Consider the following 12,937-nt stretch of genomic DNA (forward strand, 5'->3'; position numbering starts at 1 on the left):
GGGGCCTCGGTCGGTATTTAAAGGGGGGGTGGCGGCTGTGGCTTGCGGGAGGGGGCGGTGGCAGTGTGGTCCTACCGGACTCGGCGGCGGCGATCGGGACTCCGGTCCCGATCCGGAGCGGGAGACGGCGGCGGCGCTGGGCAGGCTCGGCTAGGCCTTCGGCCCAGTCGGGCGCGCGGGAGTTTTTTTTATATAAAACAATTCCGCTGAAACAAAGAAAAATCCTAGAAAAATAAATAAAAATCTAAAAATGCCAAAACAAATTTTCACCGTCTAAATAAAATATTTAGAACAAGATGAACATTTTCTTGGCCCTAAAATGCAGTTTTGAAAAACATGCAATTTTCCTAAATTCAAATAAAATAGCAAAAACTCCAAAATAAAATCTTATTTTATTTTTTATTAAATCCTCAATATTTCTTTATTTTTGGGAAAGTCATTTTATTCCCTCTCTCATATTTTTATAATAGAAATAATTGAAGATAAAATAAATGAAATCAAATGATCCTATTTTCAAAATTTGGGAAAACTCAAATATGAAAATAACGAAATCCCCAACTCTCTCCGAGGGTCCTTGAGTTGCGTAGAATTTCTGGATCAGGCCAAAAACAAATAAAATATGATATGCAATGATGATCTAGTGTATAACATTCCAAATTAAAAATTTGGGATGTTACATATGTACAAGTAGCTATGTGTTTGATCTCTCTCGTGTTCTTGATTTGGCACGACCTTGATGTCTCGCAAGCTTTGTTAATATAGTTGGATCATATGGTGTTTTTCCCCTCTATCTTGTTGTGATGAATTGACTTTTTACCTTTGAGGTTTCACTGTTATCGGATTGAATACTTTTATGGATTTGAAAACACTTAATATATGTCTTGCATATGGATACCCGTGGTGACAATGGGGTGTTCTATTGATTCACTTTATGTATGTTTTGGCACTCAACTCATGGATTCTTGAGGTGACATTGGGTTAATCTATGCATAGAGGTTGATGCACGTTTTTGTCCTACTTTCTCCGGTAGAAATCTTAGGCCACTCTTTGAAGTTCTTTGTGTTGGATTGAAATATTATGAATCTGAAGTTGTTTGAAGCATATCGAATAATCAACTGGCGGATACTTGTGGCGACATTGAAGTATCTAGCTGACATTAGAGTTGGTTGATGCGTATCATATGGAGTTATTTTAGTATGAACTATAGGGTTGTTTGTGACACTTATAGGAATAGCTCAAGAGATTGATCGTAAAGGATAACTTTGAGGTGGTTTCATACCCTACAAACAATTTCATCTTATGTTCTCCGCTAGATAAGAACTTTGGAGTGATTCTTTGTCACAAGTTGAGGGATGGTTCTATGATTCAGTTATGTTAGCGCTGTTGAGAGATTGCTCTAGTGAAAGTATGAACCCTAGGCATTGTTTTAAAGCATTGCAATACCGTTTGTGCTCCATTTTATCACTTGCTACTTTGCTGTTTTTATATTTTCAGATTACAAAAACTTATATCTACTATCCATACTACACTTGTATCATCATCTCTTCGCCGAACTAGTGCACCTATACAATTTGTCATTGTATTGGGTGTGTTGGGAACACAAGAGATTTTTTGTATTTGGTTGCAGGGTTGTCTAAGAGAGACCATCTGCATCCTACGTCTCTCACGGATTGATAAACCTTAGGTCATCCACTTGAGGGAAAATTGCTACAGTCTTATAAAACTCTGCACTTGGAGGCCCAACACGAGTCTACAAGAATAAAGTTGCGTAGTAGACATCAACAGCCACCAATAATTATTACACCTCCATCTTGGTTTATTACTTCACACTGTATTTTGGGTCAAAATATTGACCTTTGATTTAACTATGGAAAAGTAAGTTTTATACCACTTCGAATATGAATCCAACAATGTAAATTTTGTGACATACAACTTATATTTTGTTAGTCAAATCTAGGGCCAAATTTTGACATAAAGTACAAAGGAGGCCAATAAACATAGACAAAGATAGTATATGAAAATTATGGAATAGAGGGAGTATTTGTTATATTCTAGATGTTTATTACTCCTCCATGCCAAAATATTTGCCAGGGCTAAAACCACAACAAGTATTTTGCAACTGAGAGAGTATACGAAAATATATCTATTATATGAAAATATAATGGAACGGATGGACAATATATTTTCACATAATTTGAACCAAGTACTATATGGTATTGTTTCATGATGCATCTAATGCTATTGTTTTGGTGTTATAGATGTTGATAAATTTTAATGTAAATTTGGTCGAAGTTGACAAGATTTAACTTTAAAAGAATGGAACACACACTATATTTTGGGACAAAATGAGTATTTGTGTCACTCACACACACACACACACACACACACACACACACACACACACAGTAGCAGCAAAGGAGGAATATCATCATGCAACATTAGAGATGGCTTTGCTACGACAACCGGAAAAATGCTTTGCGTGAACTCCAAATCTCTAAGAATAATTTCGATTATACTTAAGACTAAAAGGGTAAATAAGGAGAAAAGTAATGAGGGAATAGGCTATAAGAATAATTTTAAATAAAATACTATGACTAACAAAGCAGAGTGAGAAAAACAAAAAAGATGAAAACCTGAATAAAAATAATGAATAACAGATCCAGGACTGGTAGAACGAAAATGTGAATAAATGAACAACGAACAAATAGAGTGATGACTCAGCAAGGAGAATGAAGAAAGAGAGACTCAAGAAAGAGAATGAGTGTTGTTCCCAGTTTTGACAGAGAAGTGAAGAGAGGTACCATTTCCAGCCCAAAGAGAAGATAGATGAAACAAAGTGCACACTGCCCTTCCAAAACGATGTGTTGCATGAAGTGAAGTAGAAAAAAAACGTTGTACGTATAAGAAGAAAAATACCTTCTAAACAATCCACTCCGAGTGCCATTCTAGTCGAGAGTACCCTGAGAAAACAAATCCACGTAAAATCCTGATTACGATTAATTAACGGCTTGTAACAGTGCAATTATGCGATCCATATAAGCAGAGGAGGAGCACGGTTTTGCTTAACGCGAGATTATTAGCTGCTAATTCGTTTCCATCCAACCATGGACCTCCGCTGGTCCGCCGAGGTCAAGGGCAGCGAGACCCTGAGTTCCGGGCGCGTGCTGAACGGCCGCCGCGGCGTCGTCACCCACGTGTCCCTCGTCCACCCGCCGCCGAGCGCAGTTAGCGGTCAGCGCGTCGTCGTGGAAGCTTACGTCAAGACCGTCGACGGGACCCCCGCGCTCGCGTCGCTGTCGTCCGAGAGTCTGCGCGCGGAGCTGCCGCTCCCGGTGCTGGTGATGGGCCTCGATCTCTTTTGCTCTCGTGTGAGGCGGCAGGGCGGCGACCCCGCTGGTGATGAGGCGGTCGCCGTTCGGTTTGAGGGTCGCTTCAACGACGGTTACGTTCTTCCTCCGCCATCGCCGCCGCCGTTGGAGGACGAAGAGGATCATCCGCTGTGGTCGTCGGAGAATGACGACGATGGCAGCAGCGGGGCCGAGGACGACGAGTCGGTGGATTCGGATTCGGAAGACTGCGACGACGATGACAGCAGCGGCGAGGAGGAGGAGAGCGATGACGAGGTTGACGGACAAGCGGCCATGGAGAGCAGCGCCGACAACGACGTGCTGCTACAGATGGTATACCCCAGCAAGTTCGTCCCCGAGTGGCAGTTTCTTGGAGGTTCGGCGCCGCGGTTCGCCGCCGCCGGGAAGACGGCCGGCTTCATGCGAGTCGCCGTCAGGGAGAGGCAAGAAGAAGCAGACGACATGCAGATCCTGGTGCTCTACCGCTACACCCACTTCTCGGCATCATCGTCAGGCGTGGAAGCGCGCAGGAGCACGAAGGAGCACCAGCTCCGGTTCATAGCCACCGGCGACCACACGGCGAGGTCACTGGCGTGGGCCGGATCGTCTCTGGGCCTGCTGATATACCCCCATGGCTTCAGGAAGAAGCTCCAGCAGCTATGGTCCAGCTTGGCGTCGAAGGTGAGCGTCCCGCCGGGAGCAAGACGCGTCGAGGTGTTCGTCGACGTTGGCCTCCTCCCGCGGGTGGACTACACGCTAGCGAGCATGCGGCACATGTGCGCCGCGCTGGAGGGCATGGTGGCCAAGCCGTGGCCCGGGCGCTTCACCGGCATGGAGCTGCACTTGCCGGAGCCGGTACGGTGCAGCAGGGACGCCGACGAGCGGCCGACAAACCGGAGGAAGGTCGTTGCAGCCGGGCAGGAGTGCGGCACTGACGTCGGTGAACAGCCGGCGAAGCGAAGGAGGGTTGTCGCCGCCGGGGAGGATTGCCCCGTCTGCTGGCAGCTGCTGGAGGGCGACGACCTCGCCGCGTGGCCGGGCTGCGGCAAGCCCCACGTCTTCCATGGCGCGTGCCTCGAGCAAGTCCTCAAGATGAGCGAGACGTGCCCGCTTTGCAGGCGCAACCGAGTTAATTGCACAGAAGTATCACAATTCGGGCATCACATGCAGATTAGTACCACGATTACTAATTTTTGCGTGTTAGTACCAACATTGGTCTAAATTTTTGAAAAAAAGGGCTAAAAGACTGATTTATACGTATTGACAGTGTGGGCCCGTTCGTAAGGTGCCAACGTGGCATATTTTTTGCAGAAAACCCCTTGGCTTTATATGTAATCACATAAATGCCCATTTTTCCGCAGGAAAACCGTCAATGAGAGGGACTTTTTTTTCATTCAGCGCGATTCAAACCCGCAACCTGCAGCTCGGCCTCTGAGCGCGCTAGCCACTACGCCACAGCGAAGTTGTTGACTTGATACAGGCGAAACATTTATTATACTAGCACGCACACGCTGGACCGGTAGTTGGGGCAACCGAGGCCTGTAATAATTTTTTCGTTTTGCGTTTTGCTGGGGCTCGTTCGTTGCCCAGGTTTCTTTTCGTTTCTTCATCTTTTTTCATTCAATGAAATTGATCATTTTTGTAATATATGTTGAAGAATTTTCTTAATATATGTTACCAAAATTGTTCAACATATATTAAGATTTTTTTTAACTTATATTGATCATTTTTGTAATAAATATTCACCGCGCATTATGTAAAAAAATTAATAGATGCAAAATGATCATAACATTTTTTAAGTTTATAGTGAACTTTTTATTCTGCGATATTTTTTTTAAATAAACACTGAACATTGAACATTTTTTAATATACAATGATTTTATATAAATATATGATGAACTTTTTTTGTATTATAAAACCATTTGTCACCTATATATTGAACTTTTTTAAAACCTCGGGTTCATATTTCTATTTGTCAAAAAATAACACATGTACTAATCTGCATGTTTACCAAACTAATGTTTTTCTCAAAGATAATGCTATTAATACAGCCTGTGTAAAAATAAGAAAAAATGATCATTTTGCATCTATTAAAAAATGATCATTTTGCATCTACTAAATTTTTTGTAAAATATTGCAGGCTTTGCTTGGCCCAGCTGCCGGCCCAGCTTGTGCATGCTAGTATAATAAATGTTTCGCCTGTATCAAGTCAACAGCTTCGCTGTGGCTTAGGCTGATTGTAATGGGGAGTATCATGCATATGATACTAGTGTATGATACCACATTCTTAATGCATAGTATCATATATTAGTATCATGTAGTACTCTATTTATTGTCATGCATGACACAAAGTATAACATTTATTATGATACGGTATCATGATATGATACTCCACCCTCTCTTTCTTCATTTAATGCTATGACACCTCATCAAAATTGCCTAGTTGGCATGCATGATACTAGCTATGATACTACCATTACGATCAGCCTTAGTGGCTAGCGCGCCCAGAGGCCGACCTGCAGGTCGCGGGTTCGAATCGCGTTCGCGCGCGTTTTTTCGTTCCGGTTATTTATTTGTTCAACTCGCCGGAAACTTTCAAACAAGTCCGTGAAAAACTTGCGAACGAAAAAAAAGTCCCTCTCAATGGCGGTTTTCCTGCGAAAAAATGGGCATTTATGTGATTACATATAAAGCCAAGGGGTTTTTTGCAAAAAATATGCCACGTCGGCACCTGACGGACGGGTCCCAATGGTCAGATACACTGTCAATACGTATAAATCAGCCTTTTTTGCAAAAATTTAGACCAATGTTGGTACTGACACGCAAAAATTAGCAATCATGGTACTAATCTGCATGTGATGCCCGAATTGTGGTACTTCTGTGCAATTAACTCGGCGCAATCTGTACATCGAGCCCAAGATGATAGCCGCCAGCTACAACTAGTATGGACGTCGCACACTCGCATGGTTGTGGTGAAAAGTTTGTACAGTATATCAATCTCTTGTAACTATAGTTTGCTCGAATGTTCTTCAGATTTGTTTTTTGTTTCTCTGAAGGATAGCATTCATTCACCTGATTGACGATGTATTCATGAGATCATCTATCCATGAATTGCGTCGGCTGTATTTGGTATGAGAATATCATTATAAATATACTCCTAGAAGATAACCCGGCTTGCTGCGGAAAATCAATAGGAACGATTTGAACTTATAGTGAGCATGCCATATGGGCTCAATTTTATCCAAGAGAAAGAGATTCAAAGCTTTTTGGTGATCATCACTTGTCAAAGAACAGCATTTTCAACCTTCTTTGGCGATCCCTCTATGATTAAATAGATTTTGACTTTTTTATGACCCTACAATGATCAGGCTGCGACGATAACAATGACACTCGATAGTTTATTATGACGTCAAATATGACATTTCTTACACTAATACATATCCAAATAGCACTCACCGCCCTGTTACCACGCGTCAGTGATGGACCTTATCACTGACCGGCTATATCGAAAGCATCAGTGATAAGGTTTTTGGGCTTCCGTTAGATGTTTATCACATACGGTCCTACATTAGTTGGTTTGTGATGATGTTCCGATGACCAAAAAGTAGCGCAAGTTATCACTAACCGTCTATTATATTTGACCCATCAAGGTAGCCTATTCAAGTCTAACACTTGGGTTTTCCTGTTGGTCAGTGTTGGTTTGTACGCGACCTGTTACAATCGATCGTCCATTGCCCGTCTCCAATCAAACCCACACAGGCACCACTCTCTCGCCGCCTTCACCCTTCCTCTGTTCTGGCGCCGATCCATCTCTTGGAGAGAGTCCATCACTGCATCCGATTTCATGTGTCGCGAATACGCAGATCAGCCATCGTCGTGCTTTGCTACCACCGGGCACCGTCGCGCTTCACTACCTTCGTGCATGCCGTTGCTTTAACACATGGTCAGTGGCGATGTATGGATTTGCCAGATCCGACCTTTGCATTCGGCCAGGCGGCGATGCCGGGTCTCCCGCGCATGTGTGCACGATCGTGGACAGGGCATGTGCTTCCTAATTCTTCGGCCGCGGCGGTGGTCATGATGGTGAGTTCTTCCTTTCTATTTGTGTTGAAATTTTTTAAGTTTGCTATGCATCTTATTGAAGAGTCATTAGTATTGTGACATAAATTGTATGTTATTTTACTATGCATGTTAGAATTCTATTTATGCGAATTAAGAATAGTTTTATAACCTTAAGGCCCGACTGTGTAGAATTTATACATATCGCCGGTGATGATAAAATTAAAAATGCATGTCTTAGTAATTTTGTGTGGGTAATACATACTTTGTATTTTCCATCTTCACATTAATACTACACATTGTAGACTTGTCTGATGATGAAATTTGTGATCTTAGCAACTAAGTATGTGTGTAGCTTTCGATGCAAGTGTTCGGTAGTCACTTCAATTCTTTAGCGATACATAGGCACAAGTTTTTACTATCACTTTCTATTACTACTATATGTATGACTATTAAGGATAGCAAATGAACCTTCTCTTTATTTTGTGCAAAAAGGGTTATGGACAAACATCGTTGTTGTTGTGGTCTTTTAGCGTACTGCACAATCACTTTTTTCGTAAGAGTATTTTGTGCAGTGCAAGCAAAATATCACATAATGGATGCTACTCTATTTTGGGTGCACTAAAAAAAGTTGAAACCAAATTGCACAACAACCGTGGCTTGAGTTAGTAGCGATTTTCGAAGCAATTCTGAGTTTACCTCTTACTCTAGTTTATTTATACTCCCTCCGTTTCTAAATATTTGTCTTTTTAGAGATTTCAAATGGACTATCACATACTATATAGACATATTTTAGAGTGTAAATTCGCTCATTTTGCTCCGTATGTAGTCACTTATTAGAATCTTTCGAAAGACAAATATTTAGGAACAGAGGAAGTATTTATTAAGTCGTTATTTATTATGCATTGCCTCGTCCTATACAAATCATATGTGTGTTACAGTTTTGGAAAAGTCATTGTCCTTCCCTTCTCCGTTGATTGGTTGACACAACTAACCGCTTTGTCAACCTCAAATGAGAGAAGTGAAAGGTCGGCTACTGGATTCCTTAGAGTGAAATTTGCTCACTCTGGCATGAATCCTATCAGCATCAATTCCAAGATTTATTTGTTATTGACCCATTTTGTTAGAAGTCAAGGTAATTTTGTGTTTCATCGTTTTGGTGCTTGTGCTATCTCTAAAGGACTCAAATATGTATGAAATGCAATACTTTTATGAGATGAATGTGGATGTGATTGTGTATTGTGCATGTGTATATAAGTGTCTTGTGCTTTCCAACTTGTGGTTGCACTCCTAGCACAATACTAGTTGTCGATCCCCAAGCTACAAAAGCAATTATATGTCATCACTGCTCAGCCTGCTTGCACAGTTCATTCATCACTGACCAGACAACTAGCCCACCAGTGATGAAGATGTCATCAGTGACAATGAGACATTGACGGGTTGCAAGCGCGTCAATGATGACCTTTTTTTACCCGGTAAGCGCTATTCATGCTTGTAGTAGTGTTATATATATATTAAATATAAAACAGTAATAACCTAGAAATTTCCGTAAAAACATCTACTACCTCAATTTCTAAATATAAGTCTTTTTAGATATTTCAATATGGACTACATAAGGATGAATATGGACGTACTTTAGAGTGTAGATTCACTCATTTTGCTTCATATGCTGTCCGTATTAGAATCCCTAAGACTTATATTTAGAAACTGAGAGAAGTAACACTCAATTTAATACTCACTCTGTAAAGAAATGTAAGAGTTTTTAGCACATTACTTAGTGTGCTAAAAAAGTAATGTGCTGAATAGTCTTACATTTCTTTGCAGAGGGAGTATATCATAAAATGAAGGTAGATTTATCTTGATAATATATTTCCAGTATTGCCCAGCTATGCCATCGCCAAAATGTAGAAAATACATAGACAACGTATGGGTTCGAGATAGGATGTCGTGGCATCCCCGGCGAGGCCTCGTAGGAACGAGCCAAAGCCGGCAATGATGAGACTTACTTTGGCATAGCAAGTGAAGGCAAGTCGGAGATTTTGACTAGTTCGGATGTTTGGGAAGCCTATGGGGGTGCCTGTCAGCAACAGAGTTGTTGTCGGGTTACGGTCGGAGAATGCAACGACGTTGGCAGCGGCTTGTGCAGGGTAGGGCGGTTCGACTTGACAGGTGGGCAGCTCGCATTAGCCAAGAGGAAGAAGAAGATAAATAGTAATTGCAAGTGAGTTAAATAAAGTAATAGTCATCGTACTTGCCTCGCAAACTCACTTACGGTCTTGTGCTCAAAAAATGCAGAATTTATGTCGCGTGCCCTTGTACTTGAGAATTGGCTCGTTTTAGTCCGGAATCACACGAGCCCGGCAAAAGAATGTCATGGGAGTGATCAGGGGTAGTAACGCCATCACAGAGAACAGCAATTCGGAGCTCGGGGTCATCTACACCTGTTCATGAACAATAAATCCGAAAAAATATCAAACAAATTCAGCATTGGGAATGTGCAAAATTTGATGATCAAATAACATTCCAAGAGCTCATTGCAAAAAGAAAAGAAAAAATAGTTCTCAAATAAACTCTTAAAAAATGCACGGTATAGATCTGATTTATTTATTTATTTTGTCATGAGCTACTCAAATGTCATTTGGCCACCAAAACTTGCATGCTCCTAGCGCACCAGAGCATCTTGAATGCCTAAAATTTTCAGATTTCTTTGAATTTGTGGCTACTTTTTTTCTTCATATTTGCTGTTCACCGAGACCAGCTGAGCCTGGGCTCACCTCAAGCGCTTACTTAACTACTCGTAGGAGTAGAGATCATTTGCTCCCCATGACAATGCATTAATTCTACATCGTTCTGACATGACCAACATAAACTACTCTCTCTGTCACTTGCAATCTGTAAATTTAACGCGCCTGCCAGTGTAGCACCCTATGATGAGCCACAGCCGGGCGCCCGCCGTGGCGATGGACGGACACGCGAGCATTTCGTGTCCTGCCAACCTCATGCCCTCCTAAACCCACGCTAACCATTACCAGACCCCCAGCCCACACCACAAATACACAAACAAGCACGAGCAGAGCAGAGCAGAGCCGAGCACGCGAGCTCTCACCAGTACGGCACGACAGGCGCTCCGTCCTCCCTGGCCATGGCTCGCGCGCACGGCGCATTCCTGCTGCAGCTGCTGGCCGCCGGCCTGCAGGTCGTCGCGCTCGCTGCGACCGTCACAGTCACGCAGACGGACGACCCGCGGTGCCGGCCGAGCCTCCCGCGGCGGGGCGCCGTCGCGGTGTACCCGAGCGACATGGAGCAGCTGCAGTTCCTGCTCAACCCCAAGTTCGTGGAGGCGGAGTGGTTCCTCCACGCCGCGCTGGGCCGCGGCATCGACTACCTCGACCGCAACCTCTCGGCGGGTGGCCCGGCCCCCGTCGGCGCGCGCAAGGCCAGCCTCGACTTCCGCACCACCGAGATCGCCGCCGAGCTCGGGTACCAGGAGGTGGGCCACATCAGGGCCATCACGCAGGCCAACGGCGGGTTCCCGCGCCCGGCCATCGACCTCAGCGCCGACCGCTTCGCCGCCATCATGGACGACGCCCTGGGGGCGCGCCTCGACCCGCCCTTCGACGCCTACAACAGCACCGTCAACTTCTTGCTCGCCTCCTACATCCTCCCCCACGTCACCGCCGCCGCCGCCGTCGGCATCAGCCCCAACCTCATGGGCTACGCCTCCAAGCGCCTCCACGCGAGCGTCCTGGCGGTGGAGGCCGGGCAGGACGCGGTGATCAGGATGCTGCTGTACCAGCGCGCCGACGAGACGGTGGCGCCGTACAAGGGGCGCACGGTCGCCGAGTTCACGCGCCGGATCTCCGACTGGCGCAACGACCTGTCCGGCTGCGGCGCCAAGGACGAGGGGGTCAAGGTGCTGGACCGGCATCAGGGCGCGGAGCGGCGCACCATCAGCAACATCCTCGGCGCCGGCGTGGACTCGCTCGGTTACCAGCGCACCCCGGCGGAGGCGCTGCGCATCCTCTACGGCTCGCGCAACGAGCAGGTCCCCGGCGGGTTCCTGCCCCGGGGCGCCAACGGCACCATCGCCAGAGGATTTGTCCAGCTCGCATAGATGTCGCTGCAGCTCGAGGAATCACCCGGTGCTTCCATTCCACCTCTTTCGTGCTACCCATGGACTGAGACGCAATAAAAATTCAGCTTACAGCTACAGAAACAAAATGCCAAGTGTGTGTAGGAACCGTACAAAACTAAACTAAAATCTGTTGCGAATAGTACTTCGTTAGCATTACTCATACTATGATTTGTCATTGTTTGTTCCTTATATCTGTGGATCGAGTTTCAAATGAAATGCTGGGCCATTTAAAGACATCTGGTAACAGTATTGTCAAACAAAATCTGTTTTTTTCTGCAAGTTTCTTGTTTTAGTATTAATCTAGCAAGAAGCGTCATAACAGCAACTCTAGCCAATCTCCTAAAAATAGAGGAGTAAACGGCTGAGTAAAACTTAGTGGAGTATTTTTACTCCACTAAGTTTGGTCGGTTCTAGTCTATTCCCAAAAAAATAAAGGAGTAAACGGCCGAATAAAGCTTAGTGGAGTATTTTTACTCCACTAAGTTTTGATCGGTTCTCAAGCCTTTGATGGATGGAACTAAAAGCGCAGGAAGCGGACGGCCGTCGTATGATGAGTGATGCCGATTTGCGGCAGGCATGCACGTTTGTGCCGCATGCGCTGGACAGGGAGGCGAGGGACAGGGAGCCAAGATAGGATTGTAGTTGTCGCCGGGGGTGGCTCCGCTTGGGCCACTCCATCCTAGGCTCCATCTACCAGTTGTTGCCGCTCCTTGGTCAGACCCGCCCAGAGCGAGGTCACAGGTGAGGTCGCCGTTGACAAGGAGGCTTCAGGTGAGTCGCCGGCTGGCCACAAGGGGGCCTTCACGCAAAGAAAACTTTTACCCGGCGGCGGCGGTGGAATAAATTTATGAGTCGGGTAGACGTCACTCCTCTAACCAATTTAGGAGACTGGCTAGGTACGGTTAGAGGAATAAAACCGAAATTTTACTTCTCTATAAACTTTTAGGGGATCAGCAAGAGTTGCTCTAAGATAGTTGTGCCCTGCCAAGAGCATCGTAGTGGCCATGGTCAGAACCGAATCCAGTCAGATTTGTATTTCATTTTTAGTTCATGTAAGATCTCATAAAGATCCACCACGCCATCTAAGCAGGTTGGGCTTCACTAACAATATCAGTGGCGGAGACAAGGCTGGGGCGGCTAGGGCTATAACCCCAGGCCTAGAAACAACTTCCCTTATAATTATTTTATACAAAGTATAGAAAATTATAGAAGTTTATCACTCAACATAGCATAGCACCAGACGTAATCTGCTTCTAGCTCCGCCACTGACCAACATCATCAGGTACCTCGGTCAATTCGTAGTGGCCTCCATATAGGGAAAAAATAAAGCTCTATCGTCGTACCAACAGGATTGGGCTGCCTAAAGCTATTAGCACCCATATTCTTTGGAATAAGC

At 44.8% G+C, this 12,937-nt stretch overlaps 2 protein-coding genes across 2 annotated transcripts; both read left to right on the forward strand.

The window, feature by feature from the left end:
* The first annotated feature begins 3,104 nt into the window (after nt 1–3,104).
* LOC119350270 lies at nt 3,105–9,172 on the forward strand. Its single transcript, XM_037618184.1, has 2 exons — nt 3,105–4,467; nt 9,099–9,172. The coding sequence occupies exons 1-2, from the start codon at nt 3,105–3,107 to the stop codon at nt 9,170–9,172; spliced, it is 1,437 nt and encodes a 478-aa protein (XP_037474081.1).
* A 1,211-nt stretch (nt 9,173–10,383) lies between these two features.
* Nucleotides 10,384–11,756, forward strand: LOC119303401 (desiccation-related protein PCC13-62-like). The gene has a single exon (XM_037580532.1). It carries the CDS (start codon nt 10,549–10,551, stop codon nt 11,518–11,520), a length of 972 nt encoding a protein of 323 aa, XP_037436429.1. The 5' UTR covers nt 10,384–10,548; the 3' UTR covers nt 11,521–11,756.
* The last annotated feature ends 1,181 nt before the right edge of the window (nt 11,757–12,937 follow it).

This window comes from Triticum dicoccoides, chromosome 1B (genome assembly GCF_002162155.2).
Source record: "Triticum dicoccoides isolate Atlit2015 ecotype Zavitan chromosome 1B, WEW_v2.0, whole genome shotgun sequence".
NCBI lineage: Eukaryota > Viridiplantae > Streptophyta > Magnoliopsida > Poales > Poaceae > Triticum > Triticum dicoccoides.

Excerpts from the sequence above, each read along its gene's own strand:
- LOC119350270 (XM_037618184.1), top strand. The coding sequence starts at position 3,105 with ATGGACCTCCGCTGGTCCGCCGAGGTCAAGGGCAGCGAGACCCTGAGT. Across the intron at positions 4,468-9,098 it reads GACGTGCCCGCTTTGCAGGC|ACTTATATTTAGAAACTGAG; the intron begins GCAACCGAGTTA and ends AGAATCCCTAAG.
- LOC119303401 (XM_037580532.1), top strand. The coding sequence starts at position 10,549 with ATGGCTCGCGCGCACGGCGCATTCCTGCTGCAGCTGCTGGCCGCCGGC.